The sequence below is a fragment of the Alosa pseudoharengus genome, unplaced genomic scaffold, assembly GCF_046254945.1.
Source record: "Alosa pseudoharengus isolate Yale_2024_CS ecotype anadromous, Long Island Sound unplaced genomic scaffold, YU_APseudo_1.1 YU_APseudo_1.1_scf_5, whole genome shotgun sequence".
NCBI lineage: Eukaryota > Metazoa > Chordata > Actinopteri > Clupeiformes > Clupeidae > Alosa > Alosa pseudoharengus.
The window spans coordinates 6,860,624-6,882,652 of record NW_027468837.1 but is presented as its reverse complement, the minus strand read 5'-3'; the positions used below and the strand labels follow the sequence as shown (position 1 = coordinate 6,882,652).

The 22,029-nt window shown below is 42.3% G+C and overlaps 2 protein-coding genes across 2 annotated transcripts; both read right to left on the bottom strand.

The window, feature by feature from the left end:
• Positions 1-1,405: 1,405 nt before the first annotated feature.
• On the bottom strand, positions 1,406-11,543 carry edem1 (ER degradation enhancer, mannosidase alpha-like 1). Its single transcript, XM_076269350.1, has 12 exons — positions 10,952-11,543; positions 10,424-10,496; positions 9,923-10,026; positions 9,377-9,548; positions 7,559-7,742; positions 6,514-6,688; positions 5,975-6,095; positions 5,110-5,280; positions 4,704-4,777; positions 3,711-3,807; positions 3,293-3,469; positions 1,406-2,671 (listed from the first exon to the last, which is right to left on the bottom strand). The coding sequence occupies exons 1-12, from the start codon at positions 11,413-11,415 to the stop codon at positions 2,582-2,584; spliced, it is 1,902 nt and encodes a 633-aa protein (XP_076125465.1). The 5' UTR covers positions 11,416-11,543; the 3' UTR covers positions 1,406-2,581.
• A 527-nt stretch (positions 11,544-12,070) lies between these two features.
• Positions 12,071-21,833, bottom strand: arl8ba (ADP-ribosylation factor-like 8Ba). Its single transcript, XM_076268008.1, has 7 exons — positions 21,640-21,833; positions 17,007-17,087; positions 16,457-16,530; positions 16,188-16,281; positions 15,981-16,048; positions 13,321-13,391; positions 12,071-13,199 (listed from the first exon to the last, which is right to left on the bottom strand). Exons 1-7 carry the CDS (start codon positions 21,760-21,762, stop codon positions 13,150-13,152), a joined length of 561 nt encoding a protein of 186 aa, XP_076124123.1. The 5' UTR covers positions 21,763-21,833; the 3' UTR covers positions 12,071-13,149.
• Between the last annotated feature and the right edge of the window lie 196 nt (positions 21,834-22,029).

Genomic DNA, 22,029 nt, shown 5'->3' with positions numbered 1-22,029 from the left:
GAAATGAGACAGAACAAGGACAGACAGTCAAGCAAATCACTATCCAATGACATCCTCGAGTACTTATTTAAAACAAACACATCCTGACTTACGTCAGTCCCTGAGTTTCCTCTCTCTCTGATGTGCAAAACCAGTTTGCTTTGCTAACGGCCAAAGAGGCAGAATTTGTTTCGACACAGCTTGTCCGCAGCTCCTGCTTTTGCACCTGATCGCTGAAAGCACACAAATACACCAGCATGAACCTTTCACCTAATTGGTTCAGCCCAAAAGAAATCATATTATGACATCATCTCAAGAGGAAGCGCAATCATTTGGAGCTGGGTGAAGGGTTAGCATGAGGTATCTTGCATTTTACAATGCAAAGTTAATAACATTTCTTTAATGAGAGGACAATTATGGAGAGCAAGTGAACTGTATAATCTATGGTAAATACAAATATCTGTTAAAAAGGTTGTTTAAAAAAAACAAAAACAAAAAAAACACACACACCATAACTCACAAACATCCAGATAATGTTTCCACTCTTGCACTTACAATCATTTAGCCATTTTTATTCAAAGAATAGTCATCAATAGTTGAAATAGTCAATGTACACTAAGAAAACAATTACCCAACTTGTTTTGCAGCCTTCATATTTAAGACAGTTGTTTGTTTCAGAAAACAGCATTCATGGACCATTCAATCACTGACAGGCAAACTTCAGGGAAAGCGAGTGGGAAGAACCACAACTACAAAAACAATTTTTTGCACCAAAAGAAATATTGCAGATTAGTATCAAGTCATCAATTGAAGGAAGAAAAAAGATCTGTTGTTTTTTTACACCTTGTCATGGTTTTACCTCTAAAGTCACAGAGCCTTGTTAAGGGCCCCAGCTTGCCGGTTTGCCTACCAGCAGTCTATAGTACACTACAGTCAGCACGGCCCAGCACACTGGGGAGAATTCTAGAGAGGACATGAGAGAAAGGCACCATTTACTAGGTCTGGTCCGTTAGACACACACACACACACACACACACACGCACACACACACACACACACACACACATTCAATTACAATCAAAACACCAAATCTGCAGGCACAGTCAATGAGGTGGTTGTGCATTTAACATTACTGTAGAGGCACTGTGCTATGTGTTGTCATGTGACATACTGTACAGCCATCTGCCATCAGAAAATACTTTAGCTGGAAATAGGATGCATAGCATTAATGCACTTAGCATGGCTTTCAATAACCTTTCCCTGGGATAGCATTGCTGCCAGTCCCAAAGACCCACCTATGCCTCCAACACCGGCATCTGTGACCAAAACTCACAGAGCGACAATACAGTGAAATAATGTTACACACCACAATAAGAATGGCCCAAAAATGACCTTTGTGGAGAACAAAATCAAAGACAGACCCCCCCCCCCCCCCCCCCCCAAGAGACAAATATTTGTGAAGAGAGAACACTTCACCAATACGGACATCTGAGGTCTGCTATAGCAAGATGGTTTGAATAACGCTCATAACAACCATCTCTCTGGAGAATTGGAAGACTATAACTGCCCGGATAAATAGTTGTGCAGCACAGGCATCTGTGTCGTACCTGTGACTTCACACACTGACTGCAGTCTGTGGGAATGCCCATCCAGCAATCACTGTGTGGAACTTTAAACAGGTGTTTTTGTTTTGTTTGCTTTGTTTTTTTTAAGTATTCATGACTTACTTCCCTTGTGCTTCCTGAGTGATAAAGGAATTCCTAACAATCACTGTCAACACCTCAAAGTTTCCAAATCAATGTTAATCCCTAACATAGACAACACACGAGCAGCTACAAGTCCTCAAATGGCTATACAATTAAGATGATGAACAAAGGTTTGGCTATATACTGCATGTCACTGAAGACAGTCCTGAACAACACACTGAAGCAGTTGGAATAAGGCTGGAATTACTGTCAGGCATTCTTATGCCAAATACTATTAGGCCCCAAAGAAATGGCACAGAAAAGTCCTTACATGGAGTCTCCCCACCCACACCCCATGTTTTGTCCATGTTCAGACACGTTGTCCATGTTGGCTACAACACACAAAAAAAAATGCAGCCTCGCACAAAGTGAGTCCTGTGTTTCATCATGTAGCTCTGTGTAGTTTGGTGCAAAATGTTTGCTTTGCATTGCACATCACCTCGCTCTGACTTAAAAGGATCCTGCACATCTCCCATACCAGTTCCTCTGGCACAAATACCTTCCAGAGAAGGCTTGGCAAAACAACCTGCTGAGTCCCAGGTTGAGTGTGTCCTGTTGTAGGCTGAATTCTTCCAGAAGGGAAGTTTAAAATGAAAAAAGAAAAAGGTCTGATTTTTAGTGCATGTCTCCCCTGAAATAACAAAACTCGCTAAAACAGAAAAAAACAAAACAAAAATGATTTTCTCGGATATGTGTGTCCTGTGTAGTTTGTTATAAAATATATTAGTTTCTCGTAAAAAAAGGGGTGAGGAAAAAGTCGAGGTATAACAAAACAAGTGTTTCTCAGGTCATGATGAGTCCTCCTGACGAGTCAAAAGGCAGCTGCAGCAGAGATGAAGGTGGGCTTCGGTGGGGCATTAGGACAGGCCAACCATGTGGTCAATCTGCCTCATGTAGATGCTTTTGAGAGGCAGGCTGAAGCGTCGTTCTTCAGGGATCCGGTCGCACTGTTAGTACAGACACAAGTCACTTACTCACACAAAATCCAGCGATAATACTGGTACGAGTCATGCTCCAGTCTGAGTCCTTTCAAAACAGAGGACATTATGACCTCAACCTTTACACAGTAGACAAGAACCTTTTCCCACTTAGAGGACCTCATGTGGATGAGGGTGCAAGACAAGGGTGAACCAAAATGTACAATAGCTCCCATTACAGTCAGTGTTCAAATCTATGACCTTTAAGGATGTGTACTTTGCTGCTGCTGATGCGCTAGGGTTTGTGGGGTTTGTTGGTGTTCTGGGTGATGGGGTTTGTTGGGTTTGTTGGTGTTCTGGGTGATGGAGTTTGTAGGGTTTGTTGGTGTTCTGGGTGATGGAGTTTGTAGGGTTTGTAGGGTTTGTTGGTGTTCTGGGTGATGGGTTTGTAGGGTTTGTTGGTGTTCTGGGTGATGGGGTTTGTAGGGTTTGTTGGTGTTCTGGGTGATGGGGTTTGTAGGGTTTGTTGGTGTTCTGGTTGATACGGACAACCAGCACATCCGGGAACTTTGTATGTGCTGTATGTGTAGTGTTTGTTTGCAAAAGTGGCACTTGCACTGACCAGTTTACGTCATGGTGCGGGGGACTCACATTGCTGGTGTTGGCAGGGTGATGATGGTCAGGCTCTTCGTCACAAGGCTCATCAGAGGACTGCAGGTGGCCCCAGGTGCGCTCGCGGAAGCGCGGCTCGATGGGCACCACGTGGCCCTCTGTGGTGAAGATGTAGCGGCTCTCTGAGTCGTGCAGTGGGTTGTCCTCATCAAAGAGCTGAGGGGCCAAGACATCAATCACAGCCTGACACACATGCAACACCTCCCTCACTCCGTATGAAATGGAATCCAATCCATACATCACTCTTTTGTAAAACTCTGAAAATTCCCTAGGAGTTATGTTTGCTCTTGAATACTTCACAGGCTTCACATATTCGAGTACAGTTTTCTGCATAGCCAAAGGTCAGTGACAGATAGGCAGGACGCTGGATAGACCATAGATGAGGCTGAGCACTGACCAGGTAAAGGTATTTACAGGTCTCACTGAGGAAGAAGCTCTCCATGCGGTCCTCTTTGGATTTGTCGACCACGTGGTGCAGAGTAGCATAGCCACACCTGTATAAGGACGTCAGAAGTACAGTTAAAGGAGAATTCTGGTGTGATATTGACCTAAAGTGTGTTGAAACATGATACCGAGTGTGAACGTATGTCTCATAGCTCATATCGGCTTGTCCCCTGCACTCCGAAATCTGGCGCTAGTTAGCCGATGCTACCAACAGCTTTTTCAATGGGGGTGCCTTGGCATCGGCCTAGCCATGCAAATAAATCACTGTTTTACACCATTTACGAGGCTCAAAGTATCTCCACACTTCATTGGTAGACTTCCGAGGGCCCTGACATTTAAAACGAGACATTGAGAACTTTGAAAAGGCACTGGTAGTTTATTTACAAGACGATTTATACAGACAGTACCTTAAGGAAGTTTACCGTTCGCAGCCATCTTGAATTTAGTCACGATAAGTCGAGCGACGAGTACAAATTAACAGGTATGATAAGGGATCAGATTCCAAAAATAATTCTGTGGAAATGCATGGATTCCAGTTGGATTCCAGGTCTGGCCACGAATAACATAATGGCCCAACTCGAGGGGCGGCACCAAGCGTGCATTTGTAAATCTCACTCCACGCAATTGGATAACACAATACGACCAATGTTTACTGACTGATTCCGGACTTCGACGCAATTGGATAACACTACGACGGTCATCTGTTTAGCTTGCCTCTGGCCCGCCTATATCAGATACACCGACGTGATTGGCCACCCACGATACAAGTGGCAAAAGTAACGTGCATCATTACTCATTGCCAGAATGTCTCGCAGAGACAATTCAAAATGTGTTCTTGCAAGAACTCTGGAGTTCCCAGGGTATGCTGCACACATAAATAAGCAATTTATGGAGAACAAATCAGCACTTTCACTAAAAAGGATGTGCTTATACAAAATAAACTCACTTGACTTTGGTATTCTTTTCAAGGCTTTGGAGGATATCCATTCCTACATGCAGGTAAAAGGGGTTCTTTGTTGCCTGCATTAAGAAGAGAATGAGCATTTTATGAACAACAGTGAAAGCTATAAATAGCTACAGAACTTAGGTTCAGTGCCTAAATGTCAAAAGATATTGTTTTTTCCTTCTTCCCCAGTAAATGACAGCCAGGAAATATCTTTGCAGTTATGCACGGCAGAACAACTCCGCCCACTTTAAACAGGTCTGTCTTAAGGAAATTCAACAAGGATATGCAACGGCAGATAAGGAGGCCCTAGTCAGTCATCATGACTCAACTCTAGAATGTTGCCATACGTGTGGGAGATGTGAGTGTTCCGTTTAGGGGAGGGAAGGTGAGGGATGTGGAGGCTTACCTGGTAGAGCAGGTAGGTGGACTCCACCAGCTCAGGCCGGAGGGGGTAGAAAAGCACGTCAGGGGCTTGCAGCTGCCAGTTGTACCGTTCTGGTAGTGCTCCGAAACGCTTCCAGATGGCGTAATAGAAGGCATGCAAGCAGATGGCATTTTCCACATCACCATTCAACACCTGCAAATAGTAAACATCTTACAATATAAAGAGGTAGACTAGCCTACAAGTGTTTACAGATAAAGAAGGCAAACACTATTCTTTTGAAACCATTTTTTCCATAGGTTATGGCTTATGCAGCCCGATTTTGGCACTATTTTGTCGTAGCCGACAAATTTCCAGTGTCATGCCCGAAAGGTCAGGAACGACACTGAAGGAGGAACGCGTCCTGTAATGTGACATATTCAACGTCCCCCGATTTATTGTCTGCAACATTCCACGACTCCACGACCAAAAGTCTAGCATGTTAGATTTTTTGAGGAATATCCTACGTGTTGACACCATATACTGTATAGATTAACACCGACACTACGCGACGACACGCAACGAGTAGGCTACATGATCTTGTAATGTGGCCAATCTCCTGACCAAGATACGGCAAGATTTTATGGTTCTCGGATCACCTAGTCAGACATGGTCAATCGTAAGTCCATCGTGGAAGACAAAAAAATGTGTAATCTGCATAGGCCATATTCAGTAACTTCACAAAAACTACTTCACAAAAAGTCAGATTATTGTAGTATTCTTCGTACCCAAGATCACATTTTTAACAGATAACATGAGGAGTGTTTTGTTTACATTGTGTAAAGGAGTGAAAAGAAGCAGAGAAAGGGCGAAGAGTTGAAGAGGTGCAGCTGTGCCAGGTGGTGCCCACCTGAAGGCCTGGGAAGAAGGCCTGTAGGGAGTCGATCCAGGTGTTCATGATCTGGCCGTTGAACATGTTCACATTGACGTATAGAGGCGGGTCCCCCTCCCCCTCATTGCACGCTTCCCTCCTGCAGAAATGCATGTGTCGTCATGAAACTTAACTCCACACTCTGAAGCGCTGTGGAGACCGGAGCCGAATGACGAAAGCGGAATGCGCCGCACTCATGTCGGCACTGGTGTCCACAGCTCTTAACTCTGATCATGTGAATGCCCAGGAAGGCACTACATGCTTTCAAAAGGTTTCACACACACACACACACACACACACACACACACACACACACACACACACACACACACACACACACACACACACACACACACACACACACACACACACACACACACACACACACACACACACACACACACACACACACACACACACACACACACACACACACACACACACACACACACACACGCAAGAAAACAAACTAGTGCCATCTCCCAGTGTGCCTTGCCCTGTGTGTCTGACTGACTCACCCCCTCCTGAGGTGGCTCTGAATACTCTCGTAGGCTGCGCTGAACATGCGGTAGTCCTCCTTCTCCCCAAACAGGATGTAGGACTTGAGCAGGTACTCATAGAAGGAGTCCATCCCGGCCCCCAAGCCACTCTGCTTGCTGACCCACTGGCCTGTCTGGATATTCACCACATTACCTGAGGAAAGAAGGGAGAACAAGTTGGAGGACACAGATGACTGACAGTAAGAGCAGTGAACACATGGGGAAAGTACATATTGGAGATATAGATAAAAGAAACTCTTGAATGAACCCGTCAAGCATTGTGGAGCACATCCAACATCTTAGACACTTTCTAATAAAATGACTACCACCACTATATGAAATGTCTATGCAAATAGACACCACCTCGGAGGTCATGTGTGCTACGTTCATGCAGGTCAATGGATAATGGGAATTTAAGGAGAAATCCGGTATCTGCCGGATCTGCCAGCGATTTCTTTTTCGCCCTGCAGCTCAGGCTGGAAACCTGTGCATCTTTTTCTGCTGCTTCTGTTACAATTTTGCCAGGACCAATCACAAGCTGGCTTATCCACCTGGCTCACTATTGGCAGGTTCAATGACGATAGCGGGAGAGCCTGGAGTTTTCGCGTCGCTCTGCAAACGTCACCCGGTTTGTTGGTCAGATAGGTGGATGACTATCCAATTGTGTATAGAGTCATTTGAACTATGCCCGTTAATCATGCCTATTGTGCAGTAGAAAATACATAGCCTACTCCCCAGACCAATGTTCAATCTTAAAAGATTGAGCTTGGTCTGGTGAAAGCCAGACTAGTATATTGTAGTTTGAGTAGTTTGTTTTTACCAAAACTCAACTCTGTTTTAGTAAGTTAGATGCAAATGAAAACCTCAAATGTCTACTCTGATGAGTAAGTGAAAAAGGAACATGTTTCACACCAACTGAACCACACGGTTTCACTTTAGTTTACTGGCAATGCTCCCCTAGTGATGTAGCCCAGACCGATTAAAAGTGTATGCAAACAAGCGTAATCCTGGAGCGCTGCCTTACCCAGCAGGCCTGTTTCATTGCTCCTCAGGCTCCAGAGCGCACGCACTGCCCGCCTGGCCACCCACTCAAAGGTGGAGTCTCCGATCAGGCGACTGAGGATGCCAAACTCTACCAGCAAAGACCCCGCTCCTGCAGTGCACGTCTCGTTCACGCTGTCGGGGGGAACGCCCTTCTTCAGGTTCACCTGCAGCCACAACCCCACAAACACATAATTTTATTATAGAGCCACCAGATCATTGTGAGATTTCTACACTGAATGCTTTGGACAAACATCCTAACCTGACTCCGCCAGATGGATGCTTCGCATTTGCTCTACATGTCCATCTGGGAACTTTCCGTTGGAAAACTTTTGGGAAGGGGCGGAAATACTGGTTAGCTGATTGGATAAACCATCTGTCGATCACCACCTATGTTGGTTATCGACGGGCCAAATCAACCAATTAGATGAACAAATTGTTCTTCTAATGCCTTCGTTTAACATACAATTAAGTTAGGTAACGTAACTAACGTTAACATTTTTTAACTTACCATTCGTATGTGACATGAACCTAATCAACGACAATTCACCCTTCACTAAGCCACACCCGAAAACCGCCACAGGCCAATCGTGGCTTAGCAACCCGTCACTAGGCACGGGAGGTCTGACAAGCTTTTTGAGTTTTGCCATGTTAACCTGTGGAGACTGAAGGCCTGTGGGTCATGAAGGGCACTTATTTGGATGTGTGGTGCCCTAACCCACGTAAAGACACAGTAAAATAACATGTTACACTATAGAAACATGATATAATTGGGAACTATAAAAATGGCATATTGCATGATATTTCCAAGAAGTTGTTAACAGACGTTCACCAAGATGTACAGCCCATCAGCAATCTATTAAAAATAACACCTATTTGAAGTACCGTTCATGATATGTTGTCAAATATTGAAGTTGTGGGAAGTACATAGCTTAAATGGTATGTTTCTTTCGTCCCCCATGCCTGTTCCATTCATTCTGGCCAGGAGAGTCGAATGAAACAAAACGCACGTTCGACTTCTGCTTAAATAACTCATGAACGGTTTTGTTCAGAGATGAAATTCCAACTGTATTTGACAAAGGACAGATGTAGGTTGCTAGTGACAAAATATTAGCTTCCAATGTGGTACGATGTCTTTGTAAATTACATTTCATTGAAAAGTCCCGGTTCTCCCCCTATGTAATAGACGTGCAGGGTGCTAAAGCTTGTCAGGTATAGGTAACAGTAACTAAGGAGGGCGGGACTTAGCGAAGGGTGAATTTCCATCAAGTTTTCACGGTAGGCCCTACACTTCTGAAGAAAGTATATTCCTCCATTATGAACTGGAATAGGCCGTGGAGGATGTCTGTGTCGTTCATTCCTCCCAGCTGCATGGCTGACTCATAGCTTCACAGCTTACCCAGGAATACTTTCTAATTTGAATAAAACTTGCGCGATAGCTATGCTCATCTCATCTGTGGATGCCGTCATGTTGTTCGTTGCATCACACCTAAACCCGCCTCAAAACCAACGCTGAATGGCCGTTCGTTTGGTGAACTGCTCCAAATTTTCTCTGTCGGAAAGTTGCCAGACTGATCTGTGAGTGAAACCCTGAAGCTTGTGAGATCAGGATGGTCTCACGAGGCTACAAACATCCTAGTTCAGCTTTGGGAATATAAAATGACAGAGGAATCTTAGTGTACTACGGCGTAACAGCTTTACATTAAAACATTACAAAGTCAAACAGAGATCCACGGTGGAAATCTACTGGTTGCAGTCAGTACAGATGTTGTAGAATGAGCTCTGTGCTGCAGGTGTGTACCCGGGGATAGGGGATGCCTGTGCCAGTGTTCTCAAAGGCTGGAAGCAGTCGCACAGCCAGATCATGGGCCATATGCAGGAGCTCGTTGTCGTAGTCCTCCAGGCTCACATCTCCAAAGGGGTGGTGTGGGTCTGTCAGGAGGATGTGAGCTGAGATCAGACTGCCCAGAATCCTACGGGTAGAGAGTAGAAGGAGAAAGGCCAACATGACATTAGCTGTAATTGTAATTCCTGCACAGGTAAACAAATTGGAGTGAGTGTGTGTTGTACATCACTGGTCTCCGAAGTGCTCTGTCATCTGATATGAAGCTTGGAAATGAGACTTGTGTAGAGAGTGGAACTAAGTGTCAGAACTATGGTTTATAGATGGCAAGTGCATTCCTTCTTGCAACATGCAGTGATCTAAATCATTTCGCCAGTAAAATGCCATTTAAACAAAGCCTTCACTAATGACCTCAGAAATTAAGTTAAGTCACCCTACGCTGCAAGAGAAAAACAATCAAACATGATGACAGAGCTACTGGTTAGATGAGAAATAATGTTCAACCTTATGTTGGCCTCAAACACTTGCACAGTTGAGTCTTTGTCGAAGGACACAGTGTCAATCACCAGTTTGACAGCTTTGTGGAACTCGGACACATTTCCAAGAATCTAGGGGGAAAGGCATGGCTGAATGTCCTTACTGGCATTATACCCATCACTTCCAATATTATACCTATGTGCAGGACCTTGATGCAACATCGCCCTGATCAGCCACATAAGAGACATCAGAGGCTTTCAGAAGGCCTGTGCATTTAATACGGAGTTATAGGATATCCCAGTAGCCTAGTTGCGCTCAGTTTTATCAGCCAACATCTAACTTTAAGATAGAGCTAAAAATACTCATCAGCATGCCACATTTCTGTATTGCCAGATAGGAAACATAGAAATCAAGTTCGAGTTTTCTTTCAATTGTATTGCTGCAGATTTATTTTAGATTATAATAAGCATGTTAATCTGGGGTACTTATCTACAGTACAACAATCATACGAAAACAAGAATCACCTACCAGCAATGTATCCAATGTATCAATAAGGGTCAAAGAGTAGTTTCCCAGAACATCGTTGATATTGATGTTGGACCTGAAAAAAGCGTCTCATCAGCAACACACACACACTCATTTCATTGTAGTTGGGGAAAACTTGTTTGGCCAGACTGACAACCAAGTGATTGATTTAAATCAGGGGACACAATGGAGGAAATCTGTAAATTACTATGCAGGTCTACATCACACCACACTTTACATTCTAGGAAAGCTAACTTACCTATCCTAGCTATCCTGGCTAGGAATCTAACGTTAAAGCTACAATTTGCAGCTTTATAGCGAAAAACCTCTCGGTTACTTATAACGTTAAATACCAAATAATCTCAAACAATACATGAGGCTAGCTAACTAACCTAGCAGCTAGTATTCACGAAGTATCTAGCGCTACAGAGACAGAGCCAGGTAATTAGCTGCCCATAATCAATAGCCAAGAAGCTAATCTAATCGGCTAACCATGCGCCGATAGAATATTCCGTTCAGGTAGAGACTTACGGGTTGAAAACATCAGGTCCCCTTCCTTGACAGTCAATCGGATTAAGTTCATCTGCTGGAAATGCATATTTCATGTAATTGTCATATCCAAAGTAGAACATGTCTTTTGCTAAACCTTTCATTTCGGCCTTGAGAGTGTCCGGGAAGGAGCTATACTTCCTATCATATTCGTCTCTGCCATCTTCAAAGAAACTAAGATAAGATTTTTTGGGAGAATTTTCTCCAACCTTCGAGCAGGTCTTTCCTAGATTATCCAGAGTGTCATACGTCTTCTGTGACCATGTATTGGTCATTGAGGATGTTCTGTCGCCATCCCTCAGAAGTTCGATTTTGTGCAAATTAAAATTGAATTTGATGGGGAAGTTGAACCCCCAGCTAGGTCCCAACCCAAACGCGAGCCATAAAACACAACTGAGAGCCAGTCTTAAGAAAAGCAAACCCAGCACTATTGACCTCCATTGCATCTTTGCCTGAAGTCCACATTAAAACTCATAATTTACTTCGAATAACACTGTACCTAGCTACAAGCTCGCAGATTGTAGTTTTCTCAACACCACATCCTGTCAACAAACCAGCCTCTCCCAATGTACCCACGTTGATTGGTTGAGACGTTGAGTAGTCAAACCTGGCCCAGGGATTGGCGGTTTTGAGTGTCGATTCATGACAAGCCTTTAACTGTGGCGCTCTGAAAAGTTGTCGTGGCATGTAGTTCTTCAAAGAAATGACTGAACCTCTAAGCCAATGAAAAAGCCACAAGTGTGTCTGATAAGAATGAAGACGACTGAATAGTTTTCAGTGGCCCAATACTGCAACTGTCATTTTAATGTATGATGAGCAGCAACTCTTCAAACTGAATTTTTATACAAAAATTCTCAATCGCAGAAGTTGACATTGTGTAGCCTAGTTTCAATTAAAACATGGCTGTTGAAAATGTTGCTTTTTTGCATTTTTGGCAGATTCATGACTAATATTCAGTTTCAGTTGTACTTGAGCACAGTAGGCTACAGGTATTACAATGGTGTTTCTGGGAACATAATATTAGAAATTTAATATTGTGCAACATGTATTCTTCAATTTTGATAAAACCATAGCAAACAAACACACAAGTAATGAAACATCTTTCATACACTACAATCTGTTTATTTACTGTTGTTTTATTTACAAAAGTGCATTGATAATAGTGGGGTTCCAAATACTTGGCTACTTAATGAACTTAACTTCACACAGAATTTATAGCGGATTCCTTTTTTTTTGTAAATTTGATAATGACGATACAGTGATCTACATTTAAAAGCATGCCTTTTTATTTCTTGAAGAGACAAGATGTCTTTTACGTGATAACCTCTCAGTCCAGGCAGGCACACCTGGTAAGCGGTTGTAGCAGAAGAGGTGAGGGATTTTGCACAAGGCACTTTAAATTCTGCCTATACTCCAGTTCACACCTCACAAACATCACCATCAAAGGTAGCCCTCAGCTCAACCTTTCATACATTCACACATCTGTTCTTTCAAAATTACTCTTACGTATGTTCACCTTAAATAAAAACCTTAATAGTCCCAACAGTTGGGCTGTTTCATTTACTTCTTTGCTCTTACGTCATTATTATTCATATATTTTTTTTTGTATCATTTTGCTTTCTCAGGGGAACACACACCATTTGGCAAAAAAGGCAATACCCATAAACAGATTACACACAACATGACAAGAGGCATTCAAGTCCACTTCACCACGCCCTGGTCTGCACACAGCCCCATCCCCTCAGGACAGGAGCCAGAAAACCTGGGCGAGTGGTTCATCCAGCCCGCCACAGGGTCATGGAAGGGAGCGTCACAACCTTTGGGTACGTAGGAGGAAAAAAGGGTAGGTGGCTGGGCCCACTTTGGGCTTCAACTTTGGACTACCAACTGGCTTCCTGAAATGGACTATCTGAACTAGCACATGGCTAACATTCTCTTGGTGTCAAGACTTGAGGGGCATAGTCCACGGGTTGGGTTGGAGTGGGGGGCACATACAAAAACACTGGAGGGACGAGGATCACGGCGAGACGGTATTGGGCGAGAGCCTGGGAGATGGGGTGGTGAGATGAGTGTGCAGAATGGAAAACGGTACGTCACAGAGTGAGCAGGAAGTGGCATGAGAAGAACATGGCAGCAGAAACAGCTGAGATGCAGTTTGTTTGTTATTCTCAGGATTGTTCTCAGCTCCTTCGTGACTTTGAGTGCTGGATCAGCCACTGCAGCGTGATATCTGAAGTGAAGAAAGGTCACTTTAAGTGGGAGACAATCATCACTGTACACAATCTCCAAAAACTATTATCAGCGGCTATAATTGACGAAACGATAACCAAGTGACTTGTCATAGGTCTTACCTATATTGTCTTTCTCTTTGCATGAAATAGAGTAGCAGCAGATCTCCCTGTCCTGTATAGCTGCCAAATTCCTTGGGAGAAAAATAAAAGAGAATGAGTTCCTCCCACAAATGTGATTGAAACATTCCTGAAAAAATGTCACAAAGACATAAGCTTAAGAAAGTAAAATCCTGCCATGTATTGGTTCTACCTGTGTGCTTAACACATGTGATTTTTGAATCATACGGATGAGGACAGAGTAAAAGTGAACACTGCTAATTCCTTGACCACTAGATGGCACTGTTTTTTTTGTAACAGATCTTCAACTCAATAACACTAGCAGGCCTGTGGCTTGTGACGTCTGAGACATGTACTGTTGTTTGGAGAAAACCTTTTCCACAGGACAAGAAACTAGACAAGGGTGGTTTAACTGAAACAACCAAAATACAATGAAAAACCGACATACACCTTCCCCAAACATGGAAGATCAGTGAATCACAGGGTATAAACAACCATTATAAAGATCACCATCACAAAAACACTTTCTATCTCCAGCGCAGGAGGTATCTATTTGCCTGTGGTATGCATAGCTGCCAACCCTCACGCATTCAACTGGCACTGGCGCGTGGAGCTAAGCAAGTGAATGAATCTCCAGAGTTGGCAGCTATGGGTATGTACATACTAAAGTGACAAGGTACATATTGTAAGGATCCCTCATCCTCCCTTCCTCTGAGTTCCTGTACACTGTCAGGGCATTGAGGATGTGTTAACACACCTCACCTTTTATCCTTTAAACAAACAATCAGTTTATTAAACAACTACAACAATTCGCCACTTTTAGGTATGATTTATAGGCAGGTAGTTTCTCATCTTCTACAAATGAATATTCATGGTACGTGGTCATGTGAAGGACAAATATGCACAAATAGTTCCCAATAGTGACATTATGACAATAGTTCTGAGTTCTAAACTGGAACTTCCATTTTAAATGTTAGCACGTTTTCATCAGTGCCAGCTGGATTGTTGGTGGTGTTTGTGAGGTTTTTGCATGCATATCTTTTAGATAGTTACCTTTTAGATAGTCACTAGTTTTTTACCAAAACTCCTTACTGCTTAAAGAAATGTTTTATACAATCTGACTACCACTGGGGAAATCTGACAGACAGACCGTATTATTCAAGTGTCAAAGACCTCTCTATGTAAAACCAAGTCAGTTACACTGGCTTATTGAATGATAGATAAAAATGTAAGCAACGGAAAAACAAATAGACTGATAGATGAATAGATAGTAAAAACAAAAAATAAAAAATTAAAAAACCTCTCTTTTGGTAACATCACCCTTTGGACACAACGTTTGAGATGATGGTAACACATATGTACTGTTGCACAGAAAGAATGGACATACAAAGGCATTCATTTGCATAATATGAGGCTACTGGTATGTGTAGACAAACTGATTATAAGGGATATCCCAGAGACTTGGGGAAAGCTGTGAGCTAGTGTCTAGTAGCCTACGTAGCCTACATGGATGGAAAGTGCATAACTTGGTTGTAATAAGAGGTTGTGAGCTATGTTTTTTGTAGATGAAATGAGGTTACTGGTTTATCGAAGTACCTTCAGATGTAACTGCTGATCTTTTGTCATAAGTGAAGTGACATGCTCTTTTGAGATCAGCAGTTATTCCAGAAGTTAAGTCAGTAACCTCGCTTGATAGTATAACTCTATGGGCCAACCTGAAAGTAATCCCTCTCTGCATTCCAAACAAGAGAGATGTTTAATAGGAAATGTGCTGGTGTGGTGTGTCATTTCTTCTTCTGCTTTAGTCTATCTATCTAGATGACATGAACAACATTTGTTTATTGCTGTACTGAGCATTTTATTCAAGTCAGAGAAATCAGACTACCTCCTCCAAGACATCAGTCTTTCAAGTGGGTTTAACATTTGAACTAAAAATGGTCTCAAGCGTTCCAGGATATGTGCTAACTTGGAGGATATCCTAGGTAGATAAATTGCATTAATTGCAAAACGAATAACACAGGGTTGCTCCTGCTTCCTTGCTAATACAGAAATGCACCATAGTACCACGAAAGTGAATGTGATTTATTTTTGTCAGATAGACAGATCAAACTTGGGCAATGATGGTTTGTGATCGATACATTCAAAAGTTCCATGTCACAATGTCACCATGCCTATCACCAAAATCAAGTGCAATATAATGTCAGAGTGACAGCCTGACATAGTGAAAAAGGCAGTGTCCGCAAACTGTTTTTGTTGGGAAACGCATAGCCTTTGTCAGTCACCTATAAGTGAAAATGTGGAGTGTGCTTTTCAGTAAAAAAAAAAAACAGTGCTTACTTCTAACCACTTCCTTTTCCAAATGAAATTCAGCTGCTTGCCTACGTGCTGCGTTAACATTATTATTTAGTGTGAAGCCGCATAAGAGAGCTACTATGTGAAGAACACTGGCTGACTTCCTAAACTGAAACTCTAAATACAGTCTATGTCTAAAACCAGAATACAGGCAAGCCCACTACACATGCTGCTCTGATTGGTCTGATCTGTTGTTAACAGCGCCACTAGCACAGTAAGCTTATAACTTTGGACCAGGAACATGTCATTTCATGCTGAAATGAGAGCTCAAGTATTTGATCTGTGTTTCATCAAAGCAGCAATTTACTTACATCTTCTCAATGAGCTCTTTCTCATCCAGGGCACTAGGTAGATCTCTCTTATTACCGAGCACCAATACCTGCAAACACAGCAGTAATTGAGAGCCAGTGAGTCCAATGAGTCTCAAGGTTATAATGAGTAAGCAGACAGATTACTACAAGCACACATAATGTCTGCATATTACAAAGAAGTGTGGTGTGAGGCACAGGCTTGCATACTGGAATTCCTTGTAACTGAGGTTTGTCTAGAAGATTGTGGAGCTCATTCCTGGATGCTTCTACCTTCTCTCGATCTGCAGCATCCACCATGTACCTGTAGGGTAAGAAGCTTCAGTCTTAAATGTCATTCAGACATCAGCAGCATTCAACATAAATAAAACAGGTCGCGTATCTTCCCATACAGTTAATCATACTGTATGCGCCACTTATTTACATAGGTCTGATGGGAGGCAGATGACCTAATGGTGATAAAGGGGTCATCTACTTACACTATTGCATTGACTCCTCTGCAGTACCGCTCCCACATGCTGCGGAACCGTGGCTGCCCTCCTATATCCCAAATCTGATGATCACAACAACAAAACAAGTTTGTCTTGTTTCCCAGGACAATGCCCACCACTTATATCAAAGTCAGACTTTGGGTGCACATATGTATGAGGTAGCCTATGCAAGGCTGGAACCATCAAATAAGACCTTCCTATTCAAGTTCAAGTTCAAGTAGTTTTATTGTCATGTACAAGTTTATAAAATGAATTATAAGTAATGAAATTCTTAAGATCAAGAGCCAGCTCAACTTAAAAGAGTAAATTAAAAGCAGTAATTAAGAAGGTGTATTTTGTGTGTGTGTGTGTGTGTGTGTGTGTGTGGGGGGGGGGGTAATGAAAAGGGGAATAATGAAATGGTGTGTATGTGTGTGGGTAAGGGGCTATACCAAAGCAAGTGTAAAATCACAAGGCATTCATTCTTTTTTTAGCTAAATGCCTGCTTGAAGTGACTGTGTGTAGGACAACTGTATCAAGTATTGCTGAAGTTACATACCTTAATAGTTACATTTCCTTTTGTGACCTTCCTCATGTTGAAGCCAACAGTAGGTATCATGTCTTCACTGAACTGACCCGACTAGAACACAAAAGTGGGGAAAATCAGATGCCATGGTTATTGGATTTCAGAGGGCAATGTCTAGTCCATTCAAACTGTTTGTAACATTTGCCAAAGACCTTTCGCCTAATGCCTCAGCTGTAACATTGTGAAAATGTTCTGTACCAAGCAGCCTAATGTTCTGAGTGGATGTAGCTTCAGCATGCATGATCCTTCACAAAAACATGTAACCTGACTACAGGGGAAAATGTTGTTCAAAAGTATTTAATCTTCTATAAAAAATATGGAATTAATATGGAAAAAGTAACTTTGTTTAAGCACATAGGAAAAAAAAACAATAAAATGTATAATAGCCAAAGGTTAATAATAACCAAAGAGGTATCACTGCTTGTGCCATTCTGACTTCTCCAGAAGAACTGCATGAGGAGACTCAGCATTGCTGATTAGGATCACTAAGAGCTAGTGAGATGCAGCTTATGGAAGGTCAAGGGGGTGTGCTTCTTTTTGTTCAACTCCAAGCCAAGTGAGTGTGTGAGTGAGCAGTCCTTTGTCTGGCTCAAGGCACATGACTGATGTGTCACCTGACTACGCCAAGCGGCTGAGTGGAAGTGAGTGCTTTGAGTCTTGTGACACTGGCTCAATGGGAAGTCCAAACTAAATTGGTGCCTTAACACACAATTTGCACAATATGCTGCCCCCTGTGTTTCCCCATCTTGTTACAGTACTGTGTGCCACCTGAGTGTTTCTGGTTGCAGATGCTGCATGTGTAAGCCCTGGTACAACAATATCACTGTCACTTCACAGTTACTATTAATCACTCGCACAGACTCATCTCACAAGTCATGTTGCCATACACACAGACCTTTTCAAAGAGGCATGTCACAAACTGAGAACTTTAAAAAAAAAAAGTCAGCCTGCTTGTTTCTAAGTGACCAATGAATGAGACAGACTGACTTTATCAGAGCTGAAACTTTTTTTTTTTTTTGCATAGGCCTTGGCTAATCAATTTTGGGAGATTCAATGTTCATGCATACTAACAAAGTTTCTGTTCAATAGGTTATCAATTATATCCAAAGCAGACTTCGGCTTTTTGTATTCACAATTCAAATTCAATTGTATTCAAAATTGTATTCACAAACATACTGTAGCTAACACATCTCATCTCTAAGTGTGCTCTGTGTATAACACCTACTTAATTTTGCAGTTACTGATAGGACAAGGCAAAAACAGGAAGAAGCCGTGTTGTTGCTTCATTTACTGTTTGTTTGTAATTTCATTTATTCTGATAAAGAGGTCTCCAGAGGTCTGATTCTGTGTTTCACAAAACTCAACAGAAGGTCAATTGGGATTTAGGCTACCAGGTGCACAAGCTCTCTGGTTGCTGTGTAGGCTTCTTCTCTTTGATGGACAGCAGCCCATTGAGAGAGTCCATTTTAGCTTCCTCATCTTATAATGGCTGATTTGTAGTAACAGGCCATGACTAGGTGAAATCAGAAAGGCTGAGGAGCTGAGCATCAGATGTCACAGAACAGCACTCTTTACAATATCCCAGGAAGGGAGGGTCCTTCACTATGAGTCACTATTAGCTCCATCTGTGGGTGTTCACACAAACAGTATGTGGCCAGAGCACATCTAGCACTCAAATCCCTGAATATGCAGACCAGGTTTGTGCTTGACAATACCCCCCTCCACACACACCCCAGTTAGGGGGGCAGAGAGTTGACTGACAAAAAAGCACTTTTTTGACAAGTTGAATGTAAACTCAAACAATATTCTCTCACTGAATAACCTTCCTTAGTCTGCATGTCTGTCGATGTGTCTATCAAAGAAGAAACCACCAGAGTTAGAACCACCTGTTTGGATGCTTGAACAGCATTTTTTTTACTATATTGGCTTCCATTTTCACACTGATCTCCTTCGACTACACTTTGAATACTACTAAAACATCTGCACTCTCATCCTCTGGTAGTAGAATGTATTTACTGTAGTTGTATTCATTGTCAACTTTGCAATGTAGCTTGAATGTTATTCTTCATTTTGCAAGTTGCTTTGGATAAAAGCGTCTGCAAAATGAATAAACGTTAAGACATGTTGATGTATTCATCTGACTTTCTAGTACATGTACACTACATTTACCCCACACTCAACATAATCTGCTATTCATACTTAATATCCTCTTTGATAAATGATCTGTTTATGTGCTTTGTCTATGTCAGGTATGTCCTGTCAGGTAACAGGTTAGAATGCCCTACAACTGTCTGTTAGCCTACTTGTCATCCATTTAAGTGAACAGATCACATGCTGTTGCCTGCCATTAATCATGATAATGATTAATTACTCAGCCATGATCAAATAAGTTATACCCTTTGATTATTCAAAGTATTACTGGTGTTCAGTGACATTTACCAGTCTGACGGTACCGATCCACTTGCACGACACTTCATTTTGTCGTGTCGCATTCCACTCTAGTCCTATGGGTGACGTCAAGCGACTTTAACGCGCCCGCAAAGCATTCGGGGAAGGCAGCGCTGCATTTGAAAATATGTTGCGCGTCAAAAAGCTGGGCGAAGCCCATCTTTATGTAAATGAATCCGTTGAACGCGAGGCGACTCTCCAATGAAAGGACGAGGTTGTAGGTCCTTTGTTCTACCACAACGATGCCTGTGAAACTTTGGTTCCGCTTACAAGACAAATAATGTTTTAACGATCTCTTCCACGATCACCTAGTAGTCCATAAAATAAACGAAGCTAGGATTTGGATGAATATATTGACTGTTGTTTTTTCTGGTGAGGATTTGAGATTGCATTGAGTAGTTTAAATAAAACAAGATTTCCAAATGGCTTGCATAGTTTGTTTAGGCTATTAATGTGTTGTATACTGTTAAGTACATGCCTACAATTGTGGTCCATTTGTGGAAAAACACTTAAGATAAGTTAAAACGAACTATGAGCTGGTAACTGACATTTTAAACAAAACGCCCACACACGACTGAACGAGGCAGCGCGACATCTATGCGACATGACAAAATGAAGTGTCGTGCAAGTGGATCGGTACTGTGACGGCTCCTACACACAGTTGCATTCCATCAACGCATGCCAGTGGGTGTTCCCGACGGTAGCTATGCAAATGACTTGAAGTATAACCGTAATTTGATTGGTTGGTGCCGTCCGTCGATTGGCTTGATTGGCCGGTGCCGTCTGTCAGTGCGGCAACAGCTGAACTTCTCAACGCAAGTGACGGGAGAAACGCGACGCAACTGACCCACAATTCAGTTGGGCAACGGATGACGTGAGCCCATGTAAAGTGATGCGTCTCCAGCACTGCAACGCACGCAGCTGTGTGTAGAGGCCGTAAACAATAATACTACGCTTAAGTCATTATGCTTGGCTAACATTAAGTAGCCTACACCAATGCTACAATATAAAGGCGAATCTAACATGGTGGCGGGTTAAATTTTTACAGTGTTAAAAACCAGTCTGACCGGTTTGTTTATCATGTGCTTATGAGTATGAAAACAGTTTCAAGTTTCAGATGAATGATGACGCAAGGAGACGCCCGATCTGTGCTAGTGTGATTAACGTTCACTGCCCAGTCTTAGCGTAACTAGACATGACATACGTTTAAAGATTTTGGAAGGTAGGGCACAAGTAACAAATAAGTAGTTACAAAATATCCCAAAATGGCATAACTATCACCAACTCCATGACTAGCATTATGTGAGCTGTCTAGCATGACAATGTGAAGCTGGATAAAAGTTAGCTAGCTAACGACATCCTATCCAGCTAAAACGACAGATTTGGCCAGCAGAAGTGACTTGGTAGCCAAAGCTATCCTGCACCCTAGCAGAAGCAAACTTCGTGCCATTATCCTAGTGACTTAAATACCAACAAGACCTTCTAAAGACATACATTATTGACAGGTTCTGTACTAATCAGATTGCGTTATAAATATACAACAGAATGAGGCCATCATAGTATTAAGCTAACGTTTAGCAGCTAGCATTTTAGCATAGCCAACTAGACACTAGCTGCTACCTAACGCTACCCGGTGATTTTAAGTTACCTTGCTAGCTATTCTGTGATGTCAACAGAGCTTGTACACATACTTTGTCAATTGCCTGTTATGTGTAACTTATGTATCCATGGTACAACGTAATCCCAGGTAACTATAGTAGACTAATTTATACTGAATAAGATTACCTTTAGCAAGCTGTCATGTAACGTTAGACGTAGCAACGGTCTGTTGCTTGGCAATTAGCTGCCAGGCTTCACAAGTAGCTAGCATATGAAAGCTAAATGATCTAGCTAATGTTAATCTGGGGCCTTGGTCAGTTTAATGTCAACAAACTCTAAAACAGAAGCAGCTAACTTAGTGCAAAGATCGTATTAACAAGTACAATTCAACTACTGTTGTGGTTGAAGAAATAAGTGGACGACTACCGTTAGATGACTACAGCAACTGAATCATAACTTACTGAGCTATATCACGCTTGTGTTAGCCGTTTATCTAGAAAATGTGGCTAGCATGCTATCTTATCTTAAAGCTAACCTAACAGGTCGAGATTACACTCACAGCAATCACATTGACGAATGTTGTTTTCCCCGAATACTGAAGTCCGACTAAAGTCAACTCCATCTCTTCCTTCCAGAAAAGGGACTTAAACCAGTCCAAAAGACGATTAATTAGAGCCAACATTCTGCAATATTGGTAGCTGGCTACCCAACACTGAGACTGCCAACAGTTTCCTCCAGTCGCGCAATGTGCAGTGAAAAGGAACTGGCTCTTGTCATATGACTCGCGATGTTTTTATTGCGTGCTCCTTTGCGTCGACATACGGACAGCGCAGCCGGTCTTTAAACAGAAGGCATTTGCTGTCCGTGGTTCTGCTCATCGCACCATATATGACCAATTTATATAATACACTTCACAACTTCACAAAACAATTTTGCACTTTGTTTAATC

Coding starts and splice junctions, on each gene's coding strand:
- edem1 (XM_076269350.1), bottom strand. CDS start 11,415: ATGCAATGGAGGTCAATAGTGCTGGGTTTGCTTTTCTTAAGACTGGCT. Junction 10,497..10,951: donor GGACCTGATGTTTTCAACCC/GTAAGTCTCTAC, acceptor CGCTTTTTTCAG/GTCCAACATCAATATCAACG. Junction 9,549..9,922: donor GTGTTTGAGGCCAACATAAG/GTTGAACATTAT, acceptor CTCTACCCGTAG/GATTCTGGGCAGTCTGATCT.
- arl8ba (XM_076268008.1), bottom strand. CDS start 21,762: ATGTTGGCTCTAATTAATCGTCTTTTGGACTGGTTTAAGTCCCTTTTC. Junction 16,282..16,456: donor AGAGGAGTCAATGCAATAGT/GTAAGTAGATGA, acceptor CTTACCCTACAG/GTACATGGTGGATGCTGCAG. Junction 13,200..13,320: donor CAAAGAGAAAGACAATATAG/GTAAGACCTATG, acceptor TCTTCACTTCAG/ATATCACGCTGCAGTGGCTG.